The 14,523-nt window shown below is 39.3% G+C and overlaps 1 protein-coding gene across 3 annotated transcripts in view; it reads right to left on the bottom strand.

Annotated features, from left to right (window-relative positions):
• The window catches only part of METTL15 (methyltransferase 15, mitochondrial 12S rRNA N4-cytidine), a 102,398-nt gene that overhangs the window by 85,922 nt on the left and 1,953 nt on the right, over positions 1 to 14,523 (bottom strand). For 2 of the 3 annotated variants that reach the window (XM_080983735.1, XM_080983736.1), the window contains exons 2-3: positions 9,443 to 9,762; positions 9,121 to 9,204 (exon numbers count right to left, since the gene is read on the bottom strand). In XM_080983735.1, coding sequence (XP_080839861.1) covers positions 9,121 to 9,204; positions 9,443 to 9,703 — 345 coding nt within the window. In that variant the 5' untranslated portion in view covers positions 9,704 to 9,762. The remainder of the gene's footprint in view (positions 1 to 9,120; positions 9,205 to 9,442; positions 9,763 to 14,523) is intronic. The other variant, XM_080983737.1, reaches the window with a different exon arrangement.

Below are 14,523 nucleotides of genomic sequence, written 5' to 3'. Positions count from 1 at the left end.
TGCCACTGTTTAGGCAAAATGGCACCTGATCTTTACTTAAATTGTAATGAGTAAAAATAGTTATAGTCTAATGCAGGCATAGGCGAACTTGGCCCTCCAGATGTTTTGGGACTACAACTCCCATCATCCCTGACGACTGGTCCTGTTAGCTAGGGATGATGGGAGTTGTAGTCCCAAAACATCTAAAGGTCCGAGTTTGCCTATGCCTGGTCTAATGTAACACAGGTTCAGCTTAATATTCTTTATTCTCAACCTTTTGTCTCACCTTTTTCTATATATTTTGTGGTGAGGGGTAGCTGAATCATACAAAAGAGGCAGTGAGATGGTTTCAGTGTGAAAGAGCAATATATTAATGGCATTTGGAATCTCTTAAACCTTCCTCAAGGATAATAATAAAATAAAAATTACCAAATGAGTAAAAGGTTATGGTTAAGTAATTGAAAATATTAGCAAGCTATATATGCCACATTTATGAGCAACTGAGCTTCATTTTGTACTAATTCAAATATTAACCATAATTGGAATTCTTAGGATAACATATACTCAAGATGAATTATTTACTTTTTAGTAATAATAATGTTGTGCTTCTGAAATTGCTTTGACCACTAAACTACACTGGGTACGGGGCACATTGTACAGTTCTGATAATTGAAATTTAATAGAAAGGTTTTGCAAAGGAGGTCGGTGAACCTGCTTTCCTTTTGATCTTTCATCCTTGCGGGTGCTTGGATATTTCTTTAGTAAGAAAAGTTTTGCTGGATGAGTCAGTGCACTGAGTCATAGGCAGCTTGAAGCCTGTAGTGCTATAGACTAATTGGTAACAGTCTCAAATTTAATTAAAGCACAGTTGTCAGCTCAGATTACTGACTGACAATCCTACAGAAGTATTTTGTTTTTTAGGAAACTTGTTTTAATTGTTCTTTTATATTAAAGGTATTTTGTTTTCAGTTCCAAATCCCATTTAATAGGAAAAGGAGTTGTCCTTCTACTTTTCTGTATATTCATTTATTTCCTAACATTTTCCAGAGCTGCCAAGTACTGTATTACAGCAAATGGCTTCCATGCCTTTAACCACATTCATTGAGCAACGTTCTCTATCCCTGACCTTGCCCCATCCTAAACGATTTAGCCAAAGTCTTATTATATTATTTTCATAGCTTCAATCTGAAGAAAAATGTGTATCATGTCTTATCATGTATCATGCCCAAACTGTTCCATAAGACGAGCCCTCCTGCATCAGAGCAACAGCCCGTCTGGTTGCCAAATGGATGCCACCGGGAAGCTCACAATCAGGACTTGAAAGCAATACCCCTTCTTCCTTTTCTTCCTCTCAACAACTTGTATTCACTGGCACACATTCTCGGAACTGGAAGGTTACATATGCACATCATGAAAAGCAGTTTTTGATAGACTTACTTTCTGTGGATTTGTCTAATTTCCAGTGGAAGGCATCAAAGCTATTGGCCATCACATCTTAAGGTAGCAAATTCCATAGTTTGACTATGAACGGAGTGAAGAAGTACTTCCATGTGTCCGTCATGCATCTACCACCAATCACTTTCACTGGATAACCCTGAATTCGAGCATTGAGAGTAGAGGGAAAATGTCTCTCTTCACTTTTTTCTCTACGCAATGCCCCCTTGCTCCTTTTTACTAAACGAAAATGCCACAAACTCCTAAATGTTATGTTGGCATCTGCTCATTTTCACAGATGACATTTCAGGCAGTAGATTTCAGATTTTCAGGTTTACTTAGAAGAAAGTATATAAAAGTAAACTTGGAAAAATTAGAACAATCTGGTAATAGTCTTTTGTCTTTTTCTACATTGCATATTTACATCATTTCCTGTATCAGAGGTGTTTAGGAGACGAGAAACACATTTACACTGTTTAAATTTTACAGTAAGAGTACTAATAGCAATAAAGAGCTGCTATGAATCATGCTAGATTATTGGTGCAATCATATTAATAGAAATAGAAGTTAAATGAATCTTCTGCAGAGGCAAATGCTCATTGTTCCTCATATGCTCAAATGTGAGAATTAAATTGTTGAAGATACTAACACATGACATTTCAAGTTCAACAGAAAGGACCACAATCAACCGTCCATGTACCTACTGATATTATTTCCTCAACGTAATTCCCCTGTGAAATTGTCAAGATGCTTTCTAGACCTGAAAATTTTAAGCAGTTGGTAATTGTTTGACTTTTTAAAAATATGTATTTTTACCAAGTGCTAATTAAAGGGTAACTTTTCTGATACATACATGAGTCAAGCGCATATGCCAATTGAGAAATAGATTTCCTTCCTCCATACAGAACTATAATTACATCCCTATCCTTAAACTTCAACTGTCCAATCCGAACCAGGTCTATTCAGAAGCAATGATTCTATGTTTCTATGATTGTAAGACATATTGAATTCAGTGGGGCTCTCTCTCAGTTAAGCAGTGTTAGATTGCAGCCTAAATTGTTCATGTGACCGATAACACTTTCCTAAGCAGGCTTACTCAAATGTAAACATCCCATAGTTTAATAAAATTTACTTTCAGTTAAGCGTTTATAGGTCTGCAGCCTAAATCTAACAGTTTTGTTGCATGATAAATATGATGCACTCTACCATAATATTCTACATAAACTTGATTGTGCTAAGATGATTTTCATAACAAGATTGCTTTTTTCTTCTGAATTTGCTACTCCCTCCAGATATAAAAATGTGGCGCATGGTGGGGAGGTGTCATATTATTAACCAACTTTGAAAGGTACAGATATATACTGATAATGAATATTCACTGCATCAATCAGAATTTAAAAAAATAATTATTTTATGAATGGAAAAATTATAAAAAGATGCATCTTATGAACTTTAAATTATACATTACTTGCTGGATTTAATAACTTTGTCTCTCATATGAAATGGCTTATGCCCAAATAATAGTTATGCCACAATAACTACTGTTATCTCAAAACAGCACTTTAGTATATAATGTTTTAAAACTGTTGTTTTTGTTGTATTAATTCACAAGTCAAATAAACACATTCTATTTATCAATTATTTCAGGTACAGTCTATTCACACAAAAGTAGAAGCTACATAAGAAGATACCAGAATTTTATCAGGTTTTTCATGTCACAGTTCTTAAGCCCAATCATTATTTGACTCTTGAAATTTCATATATTGATTTAAAACTATGCAGAAGAAGAATACCGAGAAATAAGAAATGTAAAAAAATGATTGAACAAATACTGGGAAACATTGTCCTGATTCTATATGCATAACTACCACTCTTCCAGCTCAGAATTAGCTTCCAGTGAAGTCATGTATGGTTAAAAAATTGCCTGTCCCTGGGACAACTTTAATTCCAGCATTTTTTTACAATACGGATGGTTTCAGTGGCATTTGTGTCACTAACTTTCATGGCACAAAGTGTTAATGTTCTCCTAGGACTATCTGGTGCGATAGAAAACTGAAAATCTAAATCACTGTGTGTAAACTGGTCCTCAAATATTTATAAGGCTAGCCAATCCTGGGAAGAGTATAGAACCACTTATTCCTATCACTACTTCTGGGACCAGTGTCTCATTCAAAAGACTTAAGATTACTTTCTTGTGAGTAGTTTTACCAAAGAAGTGCTAAGACTAATGCTGTAGCACAGAGGGAAAGCGTACACAGCGTCATTTACGAGCTGAGTCATCCCACAGCACTGCATCTTTTTTATTATAACATAGTGCCTTAAATAGGCTCCTGAAATACTATCATTTGTTACGTGATATATAGTGATAGCAGCAAGCTAACTTAGTATCACAGGAAAATGAAATCAAGTGCATACACAGCACGGCTCTCAGTGGGCAGACCAAGTGCCTTGCTGTTTTCTTTCTTGGTAGAAGCTACAGGTTCTCCTTCAGTAGAAACGTACATAGGAAGAGAGTTGGTGGGAACTGCAGTGGCGATGGTACCAAGAAGGTCTAACTGCTGAGAACCAAAGTACAAGTACAAAGTCTAGACAGGTTACGAAACGCTATAGCAGGATCTGTGTAGCTCAAACTGCTCAAAACTTCTGTGTATCAAGCTGAAACTCTGAACTCATTTTGCACACTGCAATGTAAGTGAACACCTGCACAGATCCATCAAAGAATAATTTTAATATTTTATCAGGCTTTTTTTTGCCACTTGTTGGTATTTGGGAACACACTTTGTGAACCACATTTGCAATAAAGCCAACACCCTAAAACAATGGTACCGCTATCTTTGAATTCGTGCAAAAATTCACAACACTCCAAGGAACACCAAGAACAGCAGAAGGCTCTGCGCAGGCCATTGCATTTGTGAAGCCTTCCAGTCTCCTGTTTTATCTCACTGATTATTGGTGCTATCAGAAAAGCTGAACTCGTTGCCTGGTAGGCAAGAGCAAGGGAGGAAAAAATTCACATGAAAGCTAAGTTGCTAGATGCAACCGTTGGTTTTCGCACTTAAAGCTACAGTAGATGCCTGCCCACCAACCCAATCTTGGCAGGCACATCATAGGTTCAGGGCCATGACATTTTATTCTATAAAATGTTGAAACTACATTCATGTCTTCATAACAAAAAGACTGTCTTGAGCAGTTATGCTTCTGAAGCATTTTATACTAGGTACAGCAAATAAATCCCAGCATATCACCATGTGTACATATGCTACAGTAAAAGATAAACTGGAATGATCCCTGAAAATTCCTTCATACAGCTGCATATCCTAAGCCTGCTGCTTTATTTGCAGAAGCAGCTATTTCCGCACAACATATCAAAACTTCATACTTCAGTTAAGAAGACCAGAATTTCTGAGGTATTAAGATGTGAGGAAATATAACCTAACATTTCATCCTCATATATTGTCCCCTATTTGGAGGCTGAGATGCAAGCGTCACAGATACATAACAGATAATACGATGTGACTGGATGGCGAGGCCATGAACCATAGGAATGGAATGTATACCTAAATGTCCTATCAAGAAAGTCCCACTTTAAGTCTCAGATTTCAGAGAGAAATCTGCTCAACTGTCTCCCACTGAAATCAATGGGACTAAAAATGCTTATCTTTGAATTATGGCCAATCATCCTTATTTGCTGGCTTGCGATATGTAGTTTAAGCAGAGGCAGCTTTTACCACTTTTTTAAATAACCTATACAAATCATTTCAATTCAGGCAGAACCTGTAGGAGTTTGCAACAGCACAATCTGATACATGCCTACTCAAAAGCAAGCTCTAAGCGAGTATAGGATTGCAACCCAAGTTGTCTTTAATATTTAGCTGAAACTATAACATCACAAAGCAGTTATGGCATAGCTTACTATATCACGCTGCAATCTTATTTATGCACACTTATCTGGAAGCAAGCCCCATCACACTCAATGGGATTTAATTCTCAGGAAACCTGATGGTGGTGGTCAACCAAAGGCAAAGCAACCCAAATAAACAAATGTTTTCAAAGGCCGAGAAGACCTAAAATTGACAGCTGCTCCCACTACTCTCCACAAGCCATTGCACAATTCAAAATTATGACACAAGAGAATTTTACAAAAACAGATTTCACATAGTTCCCCCTCGCCATTTTTTATTTTACAAAATGCAGCTCCAACATCCATGGAAGACCTATGGGAAAAGGCTTCCTTTCTCCTCCGAAGAATTCTTCTCTCGTAAGCTATCTACCTTCCGTCCCACGAAGGGGTGTGTGAAGTTACCTGCGTTTTTTCTCTGGCACACTGAAAAGCAGTTCTGGAGTGGGAGCAATTTCTAGTCAAAAAAAAAAAAAGAGCCATTAGGGGAAAGGTTTAAGATGCCTCCAGCTCTGGTCTTCTTCCATGGAGGACTGCAGCTTCATTTTGTAGGAGGGAAAAAAGTCCAGGAAAAGCTGCATGTGATTTAGTGCCATGCATATTTTGGCCCCCGGCTCCCAGAGAAACTAGATGCACTTAACAGCAACACAGAGGCTGAAATAAACAATGGTTAAGAGACATCAATGTGGGCATCTCATTGTATAGCCTGTACATTTTAAGACCAATGCTGCCAGTCCCTTCTCAGCTCCAGCACGCCTACACTTCATCTATTATTTTGCAGCCCTCCCACACTTATTTGCTTTGCCCATTACTGGCTGTTATCGCAAGCAAAAAAAAAAGAACAAGAAGAAAAATAAATGTCCTCTGGCCATTTAGCTACAGGACCCTCCAAATCACAGAAGATGAGGGACAGGCACTAGTCGAGGTATGAAGTATTATGGGTGGTTTTGGCTCCACAACCAGATGTGCCTATAAAAAGGTTGTGTTGATTTGACCTTTTGTATTATTCACTACAGCTATGTACATACTAGCACAGAACCTTTGGGGAACTAGAACAAAAATACCCTAAAATAATAGTTAATATAGCAAATTTTACAGGAAGTATGTTTCAGCAGGCTTACTGCAGTAGGCGTTCCATTGAGAAGAAAATGAACTAAAAAGGGAGTGACTCATTCATACAATGTACTTCAGAGAATACTGCACAAAAGGGATTTGGGAGGAAAGGGTTCTAAAGCAATGGGTAGATACTTAAGAGTTTGCCTGGAAATCCAAACCCTTACATTAAGTGAAAGTTTTCCCACAGGCAAGAGCAAAGAGTTCAAACCTATTTCAAAGAGCTCTGATCCCATCACCCAAACAAACCAGTATGCTCTTTCTTCATTTTCTGCTATGATACATATTTTGTCAAATATATTCAGTACCTATGAGATAGTTACAATTTGTGCCGTCAAGCCTGCAAAAGGAACAATGTGCTAAAACTGCATTAGAGTAGGTCAAGAGATGGAAGGAATTGGAAAACGTAGTTTCTATCACAGAAGCAGCCTACATTTTATAAGCAACCATAAGGCAAGCAAGTTTTGGCCTTGATTACTGACCTCAACTTTAATGAAGAAACTGGCCAAATAATATTAACTCTTTGTGCAATATTTTGCCCAACAAACTTGGCTGGCACTCATACACTACCCTCCATGTCAGAATCAGAATACTTGCCATCCCCTAAGATAAGAGGATATAAACAAAAATACAGAGAAATAGTACCTGCTTTCATTCTACATCATCGTAACTGCATAGCTGTACTCTAAAGAGGCATAACAAAAATCCACTGATGTGTAATAAAGGTACTTTGAAGATACTATCATTTACAGAAGCATATAAGTGGCAGCCATTCATGGTTATGAAACAGCATTTAAAGTTCTGAAGTAGCAGCGTCCCTAGCCAACACTGAGACTGAAGCCATAGCACAAAATGACCACAAAATTCTTCCAGAGGGGAATCCTGAGTACATAAAGTGGCTGCTGAAGATTGAAGTTACAGATTAGACAGACCAGAAATTCACATATCCTTTTAAGCTTAACATATTATATGTATATGAATGAATAAAATCACAATTTCTGCAGACAATATCAGAGAAGAGAGTAATACAAAGTATAAAATATTGGTTATTTTTTAATAATTACAGTTTTGGTGTTTAAAGGAGAAAACATTGATGATCCTATGCCAAATGGAGCCTCACGTTTTGCTTCAGTAACACATAAATCTTTGTGAAGCACACTTTTGTGGCTTACAGTATCATTTACCACTGAATGTGAAAACAAATATGAATTTTTTTCTAACCCAAATCCAGTATTGTTATTATTATTGTTATTTAAAAGCCATATGGTGCAAGTATTTCTAATCATTCATGTTTTCACTCTGAAACTTGCAGTTGACTTTGTCTGAAATCTATACACATTTACCTGGGAGTAAGCACCACTGAACTTTACTTTCTTATAGGTAAAAAAAGGTAAAGGTAAAGGACCCCTGGGTGGTTAAGTCCAGTCAGAGGCAACAATGGGGTGCGGCAGTCATCTCGCTTTTCAAGCCAAGGGAGGCGGTGTTTGTCTACAGACAGCTTTGCGGGTCATGTGGCCAGCACAACTACACTGCTTCTGGAGCAACGGAACACTGTGATGAGTGCCAGGTCACATGGAAATACCATTTACCTTTCTACTGCAGCGGTACTTATTTATCTATTTGCACTAGTATGCTTTTGAATGGGTAGGTTGGCAGAAGCTGGGACAGAGCAACGAGAGCTCACCACCACTGTGTGGATTCGAACTGCCAAACTTCTGATCAGCAAGCCCAAGAAGCTCAGTGGTTTAGACCACAGCCACCCGCATCCCAAGACTTTCTTATAAGCAGGCATGCACAGGATTTCATTATTAGGAACAATAAACAAGCTGCACAATTCTGAATAGTCATAGCTCTCAGAAGTCTCACTGGAACCGGTAGCATCGAATGCAACATACAACAAAATAATAATAATCAAAAATTCATATGGGAATATCTTAAGAAATATTTTCTTATATCTCTGTATAGTTAGAGATGGTATGTTAATACACAGATTATCACAGGACTTTTCAGTGTGTGTGTGTTTAATGTTCAAAAGCCTTTTGGAAGCCCAACTATGCCACGTCTACCTCATTAAAGACCAACACAAAGTTTGTTCAACTTCACTGCAAGCTCCCTCTTGCTTCAGAAATCCTTTCACACTTTATTTTTGTCTCGTTGGCCAGCTGAAGGCTTATGAATCTTGTAAGAATGCTAGGCAGGGCAGGGGGAGTTCAAATTGGATGACATTATATACGGAGGTGTAAGAATCAATTGTTGAAAGTTCTTCAAGGAATATGCCCTGGTCATCCTCAAGGATGTAGATAGGGTTCTGTGAGATCCACCAAAGATAATGTGGAGCCTGGCCATCTCTGGTGGTGAAGGTCAGCAAGGAAGAACTTGGTGGACCACAAAAAATAATGCCTCTCTTGATGAGCGTAGGATTTCTCCTGTTCTAAGAGATGATGATCTGCCCACTTTTTAAAACTTTAGATAGCCTGGCCAGGTTTAAGTCCACATACAACATTTCTTTTGGGAAAAAGTTGTGCAACATGTGGTGGCTGAACAGCCATAGGCATTCCTGGGTTTAAAAAATCCTTCCCTGATCTCTGTCCATCTGGTTTCCAACCTGGATATGGGATGGATACAGTTTTGACAGCTCTGGTAGATCTCTATTCTGAAATATACATGGGAAATGTTTCCCTATTGATCTTGCTCACCCTTTCTATGACTTCTATGTTGGACTTTCTGCCAACTTTTAACTTGCATCTCATGCTAGATCCTGTGGCCTCCCCTCCAGTCAGCTTCATATAGAAATAGAGAAGTACTGTATTATCTTACCACGATCATCATCATCAACAACAATATTGTTGTAGTAAGCAAAATACATTCAAGTCAATCACAAATCAGTTCAGTACAATAGAGAATCTTCAAGGACATAAATTACAGAACAATTTCATCTATAATTTACTCTAGCTATAAAATAAAGCCTGCAATTCTTTATTATTATTCAATCTACTTTGAAAAGAAATTTCAACTTACCTGTCCTTTACGTGGTGCTAAAAAATTAACAACTTCCTCAACCATAACTGGTATATGCCGTTGTTGATAGTCTTCATTGTCTACTCCGCCATTTAAGTATTCATCACCATGCAAATGCAATTTTTCTTCAGTTTCACATTTACGGGTTAATGAAGAGTGTATATTTTTTACCCATGTACCTAAGCAATTTGGGCTAGATCTAACTAAACTGTGAAAAGGAAATCGGTTGCAGGTCTTGCATAAATACAGCAGCTGGTTCATATTGTAGGTAAGTTTGATTGAAGGGCAGGGTATAAAAATAATAAAACAAAGAAGCAAACCTGGGGAAAAAACATATTAGAAGTCAAAATTAACATTTTTTAAATGGCTTGTATTAAAAGAAGAACTGTATAAAAGCAATAGTAATTTGTTTTACTAATCAGCACAAAAAGATTTCAGTGGCAGTAAATGTTGCAAGATGCTATTTAACATATGCCACTAACGATGCTGTCGTATTTGGCCAACTCTAGTACTTGCAAGTACTCCACTAGCATAACTTTACAACCTGAGCATCTGTTACAAATTCAACTGTTCTCAATCACAGATCTATTCAAATATAAACCATATTGACATATATTCCTCACTGAACACAGTGTAGATTGGGGACGCCCAAACTGCTCCTAGTTCAAAAAGATTCAACCATAATTGGGTCAGTATTGAGCAGTAGCCAGAACATGATGCTTGGATAACAGAAACCCTGCTTCGCAGTCTGATTCAGTCATGAAGTTCACTGACTTGCTCTGGGAAAATCACTGTCTCTTAGTCTATATTCCATCTCAGAGTTGGTGTTAGCAAAAATGAGCTAAGAATTTACTCTGCAAAATACTATTAAGTATATAATACCTTTCCAGGATGAAGCTTATAAATAGAAGGCAGACATTATCATGGAGAAAAATATGGAGCATATCCTATGTTTGCAACCTCATAGGATTGCCTGTGTGCTACATGAACATTTCATTGTACATTCTTGTTCTCAATCTACATCATGGGAGCAATACATTAATATTCTTTTAGAGATGGGATTCTTTATGCGGCTTGAGGATATGAACTGTCTGCTTCAACATTTGAAACCTACTACAGTCATACCTTGATTCTTGAACAGAATCCGTTCTGGAAGTCCGTTCGACATTCGAAAACCAAGCCATGGCTTCTGATTGGCTGCAGGAGCTTCCTGAACTCAAGTGGAAGCCGTGTCGGACTTTTGGGTTCCGAAGAACATTCACAAACCAGAACACTCACTTCTGGGTTTGTGGCATTTGGGAGCCAAAATGTTCGAATCACAAGGCATTCGAGAACCAAGGTATGACTGTACCTGGCCTGCTGATCTATGCAACATATTAAATGGGTTTATGAGGTGGCTACGCTTCAGGTGATGAGATGCCGCTTTGAGACCTCCGGGTAGAGGGCAGTATATAAATTCAATTAAAATAATAATAATAATAATAATAATGCCCTCTGAATTGCAGTTTTTGTTTGTTTTTTTAAGACATATTTGCCTCAGAGGAATCTATCCTAATCTGGTGGATTTGAGCAATATTGCCCACTGTAAAACATGCCACTTTGGGGGAAAGTTTTAGAGTGGGTAGTAGCAGCTCAACTCAGGATGCTGCTGATTATTCCAGGCTGGTTTCAACCTAATTTCAGGACCTTGTTCACCCTGATAATGACATGCACCAGGAGGATGAAACACAATCCTATTGATTATCTTGTGTTTTTCAACACCATCAGCTATGATAGTTTTCTGGGCCACGTCATTAGCCTCCCATTCGTCATCTCCCTCCACGTCTTTCTCCAGAATTTGCCACCCCAGGTCTGACACTGAAAGCGCCAAGGGACTCATGACAACTGCTGTCCAATACCATGCCTTCCAATTATATTGTCATCCATGTTATTTCACTTTGACATCATACTACTGGGAAAAATAATCAATTCAGTACACTGAAAATACTCAGCTTTATCTCTTGCTTCCACCAGCCTACCCCAGGGATGCTATGGAAACCCAGGATCAGGGTGTAGGGACAGTTCCAATGTAGATGCAGGTGAAAATCCAGTGACTAGAAGTTTTGTGGATCTAGACATAGATATGCAATCTGTTTTGGATGGAGTTAACACTCTCATAGAGTAGGCCAGACCCAGCAGGCTCTTCTTATGTTTTTAAGAATCAAGTATAGAGTATAAAAGTCCAACTGGATCCAACATTATCACTGAATGGCCAGGTTACATAAGTAACTATGAACACTTTTACCAGCTTCAGATGGTTCACCAGCTACAGCCCAGCTAGCCTCAGTCATCCATGCACTAGTTAGATCTAGGCTGGACTATATAATGCTGTCTACACAAAGCTGCCTTTAAACGCAGTTTGGAAACTAACTGGTGAAAAATGAGACTGCCAAAATGTTTGTAGGAGGAGGATTATGAGTAACAGTTTGCAATTTGTTTCCAGACTCAATTTAAAGTGCTGGTGTCAAACTCTAAAGTGTTAAATGATCTAGTACCAGGTTATCTGAAGGGCCACGTCCATCCATATTAAACTGAGCCCTAAGATCAGCATCTACAGTCCTCTGCTTTCTGCCCCCCCCCCCATTAGTAAAGATTATATTGGCAGGGTCTTCCAAATGTGCAACTGCCTTCCTAGGCAGCTACATCTTCCACCTTTTTTTCATCACAAGCAGTCTTTGGAAGGTTTTTTTTATTGTACAAGGATTTTTCTGAGTATCTCTTTTTTTTTGCTTTTGCAATGTTGTTTGGTGGTTTTGTTACTGTTTCTGTTATTTTTATTCTGTGAGCTACCTTAGAGAGAAATATTTTTAAAGGCACTATATCAACAATTAGAATAAATAATGGGCTTAAATTGACTGAATTGTTGGATTGCCGTCTACAGCTTCCCCGACAGTAAAACCCTCAAGGGAACGCAAGAGTGTGCAAGAATACAGAAGCTGAATGGAAAAAGAACAAATGTCTGTTGAAAATGTTAAAATAAGGAGGTAGCAAGAAAAGTGAAGGAATAGCTACAAGGAACCTATGGAGATCAGGCACACTAATAGAGGGCTGCTGAAAAGCGAATGGCATGACAGCCCAGTGACTGCTGAAGAGGCCTTGGGGAAAACGGATAGATTGTCCACATTTCTGCTGCAGGTGCAAGGAAATAATTTCCTTCCAGTTCTCCAATACATTTGTCACAACAGTGTCGGACCTCATAGCATCTCTTGTATCCTTCTTCTTTGCAGCTTGCAAGGATTTCCCCCTCAGTAGCTATCCCGCTATCCGGAGGCACAATTCAATACAATGCTGACTGTTATGAGATCATAGAATGCAGGGCGGTTCCACTAAGTTTAGTTCCACTAAGTTTAGTAGAGCAAACTCTCAAGTATGTATACACATGACTGCAGTCTTAGAATCAAAATATATACAGTGGTACCTCTGGTTACGAACGCTTCTGGTTACGAACACTTCAGGTTACGAGCTCCGCTAACCTGGAAGTAGCTGCTCCTGGTTGCGAACGTTGCCCCAGGATGCAAACAGGAGGCGCGCACGCACAGTGGGAAGCCCCATTAGCGAAAGAACGCCTCAGGATAAGAACGGTTTCAGCTTAAGAAGGGACCTCCAGAATGAATTAAGTTCGTAACCAGAGGTACCACTGTAGTTGGGAAAAGCTAGAGGTCAGGCAGTATATTATAACTGGACTACAGCAGGTTCCTTCCTTTTGAACAGAGGTCCTTACACTTGAAAAAATGTTTTGAGGCTTACAGAAGAAGTATAACTCTGACAATACATGCAAATAAGCTGGAATCCTACAGAACAGCAGTGAGGAAGTCAACTCACATAAAGCTTGGCTTTACTTCATTGGAAAATATCTGTGTTGATAAATTCATATCATAGGGCTGTGCTATTATGCACTTTGTGTGAGGCTTCTCTTAAGGCAGGTCTGGAAACTGTAGTTAATGCAGAAGTTGGGTTGCTGAGTGATGCAGCCAACCATATGAATGTTACACCTTTGCTCAAACAACTGCACCGGTTGCCAATATTTAGAAGAGTCAGCTTATATCTTTAGGATTAAGGCTGGTTGTTTCTCTGAGCTGTTTGGAAGCTTGTTTGCGTGTTTGTATGTTTGGTCATGTGCCACGGTACTGTGAGAGGCTGAAGGAGGAAGTGAGTTGGAGGACACAAGCTCACATCTATTTGGAGAAAATATAGTATTGTGGGGCACATAGCAAGAAGATGTAGATTGGAGACTTATATTATGCCTTTGGACAAGGAGTCTGAGAAGGAGGGTGCAGACACTGGAGAGCCCAGGGGTACATACAGAAAATGCTCAGGAAGAATCATCTACAGCAGGGGTCAGCAACCTAAGGCCCATGGGCCAGAAGCGATGCACAGAGGTCGTTTGACTGGCCCACGAGCCGCCCCTGAACTGAGCTGCCCGCTCACGCGCTGTGCTAAACTGGCACAGTGCAGGAACTCGCTTCTGTGGCACCGGAAATTGCGTCTGCGCAGACGCCGGAAATCACAGGCTCCCACGCAGGCGCGATCCAGCCCACAGAGGGATCTCCGCAGGACCAGTCCGGCCCAGATAAACCTTACTGGCCCCTGATCAACAGCTTCCAGGCTTTCTAAACCTGCCCTCTGAAGTATCAGGTGTGCATACCTTAATGGAAGCTCATTACCAGTAGGCTACTTAGCTCGGAAGAAAAGAGATGCTAACAAAACACTGCAGGCAGAGATAACACACTTGAAGGACCTGGCACAGAATCTCTAGCACAGGTTGATAAAAGTATCCTTTGGGGACTAGTTGACTTTGTCTACACCAGCAGCCAATGAGGCAAAAGTCCTTGGCATCAAAGAGTAGCACAGAAGCAAGGATGACAAATATAGGGAGCATGAACAAATATGCAGGAGCATGAACAATCAAGGAGTGTGAGAGCCCTCCAAATGAAAGTGACATCAGGTGGAATTCTAACTGAACAATGGTTCTGAACTTTATTTGAGGATAAACACTGAAATGTGAAATGTGGCTAACCTTGAGTCAGAACCAGATCTGAATC

Source organism: Podarcis pityusensis (genome assembly GCF_964106645.2).
Source record: "Podarcis pityusensis genome assembly, chromosome: 1".
NCBI classification, from domain to species: Eukaryota; Metazoa; Chordata; class Lepidosauria; order Squamata; family Lacertidae; genus Podarcis; species Podarcis pityusensis.
The sequence above is the reverse complement of the archived record's forward strand: the minus strand, read 5'-3'. Positions and strand labels throughout refer to the sequence as shown.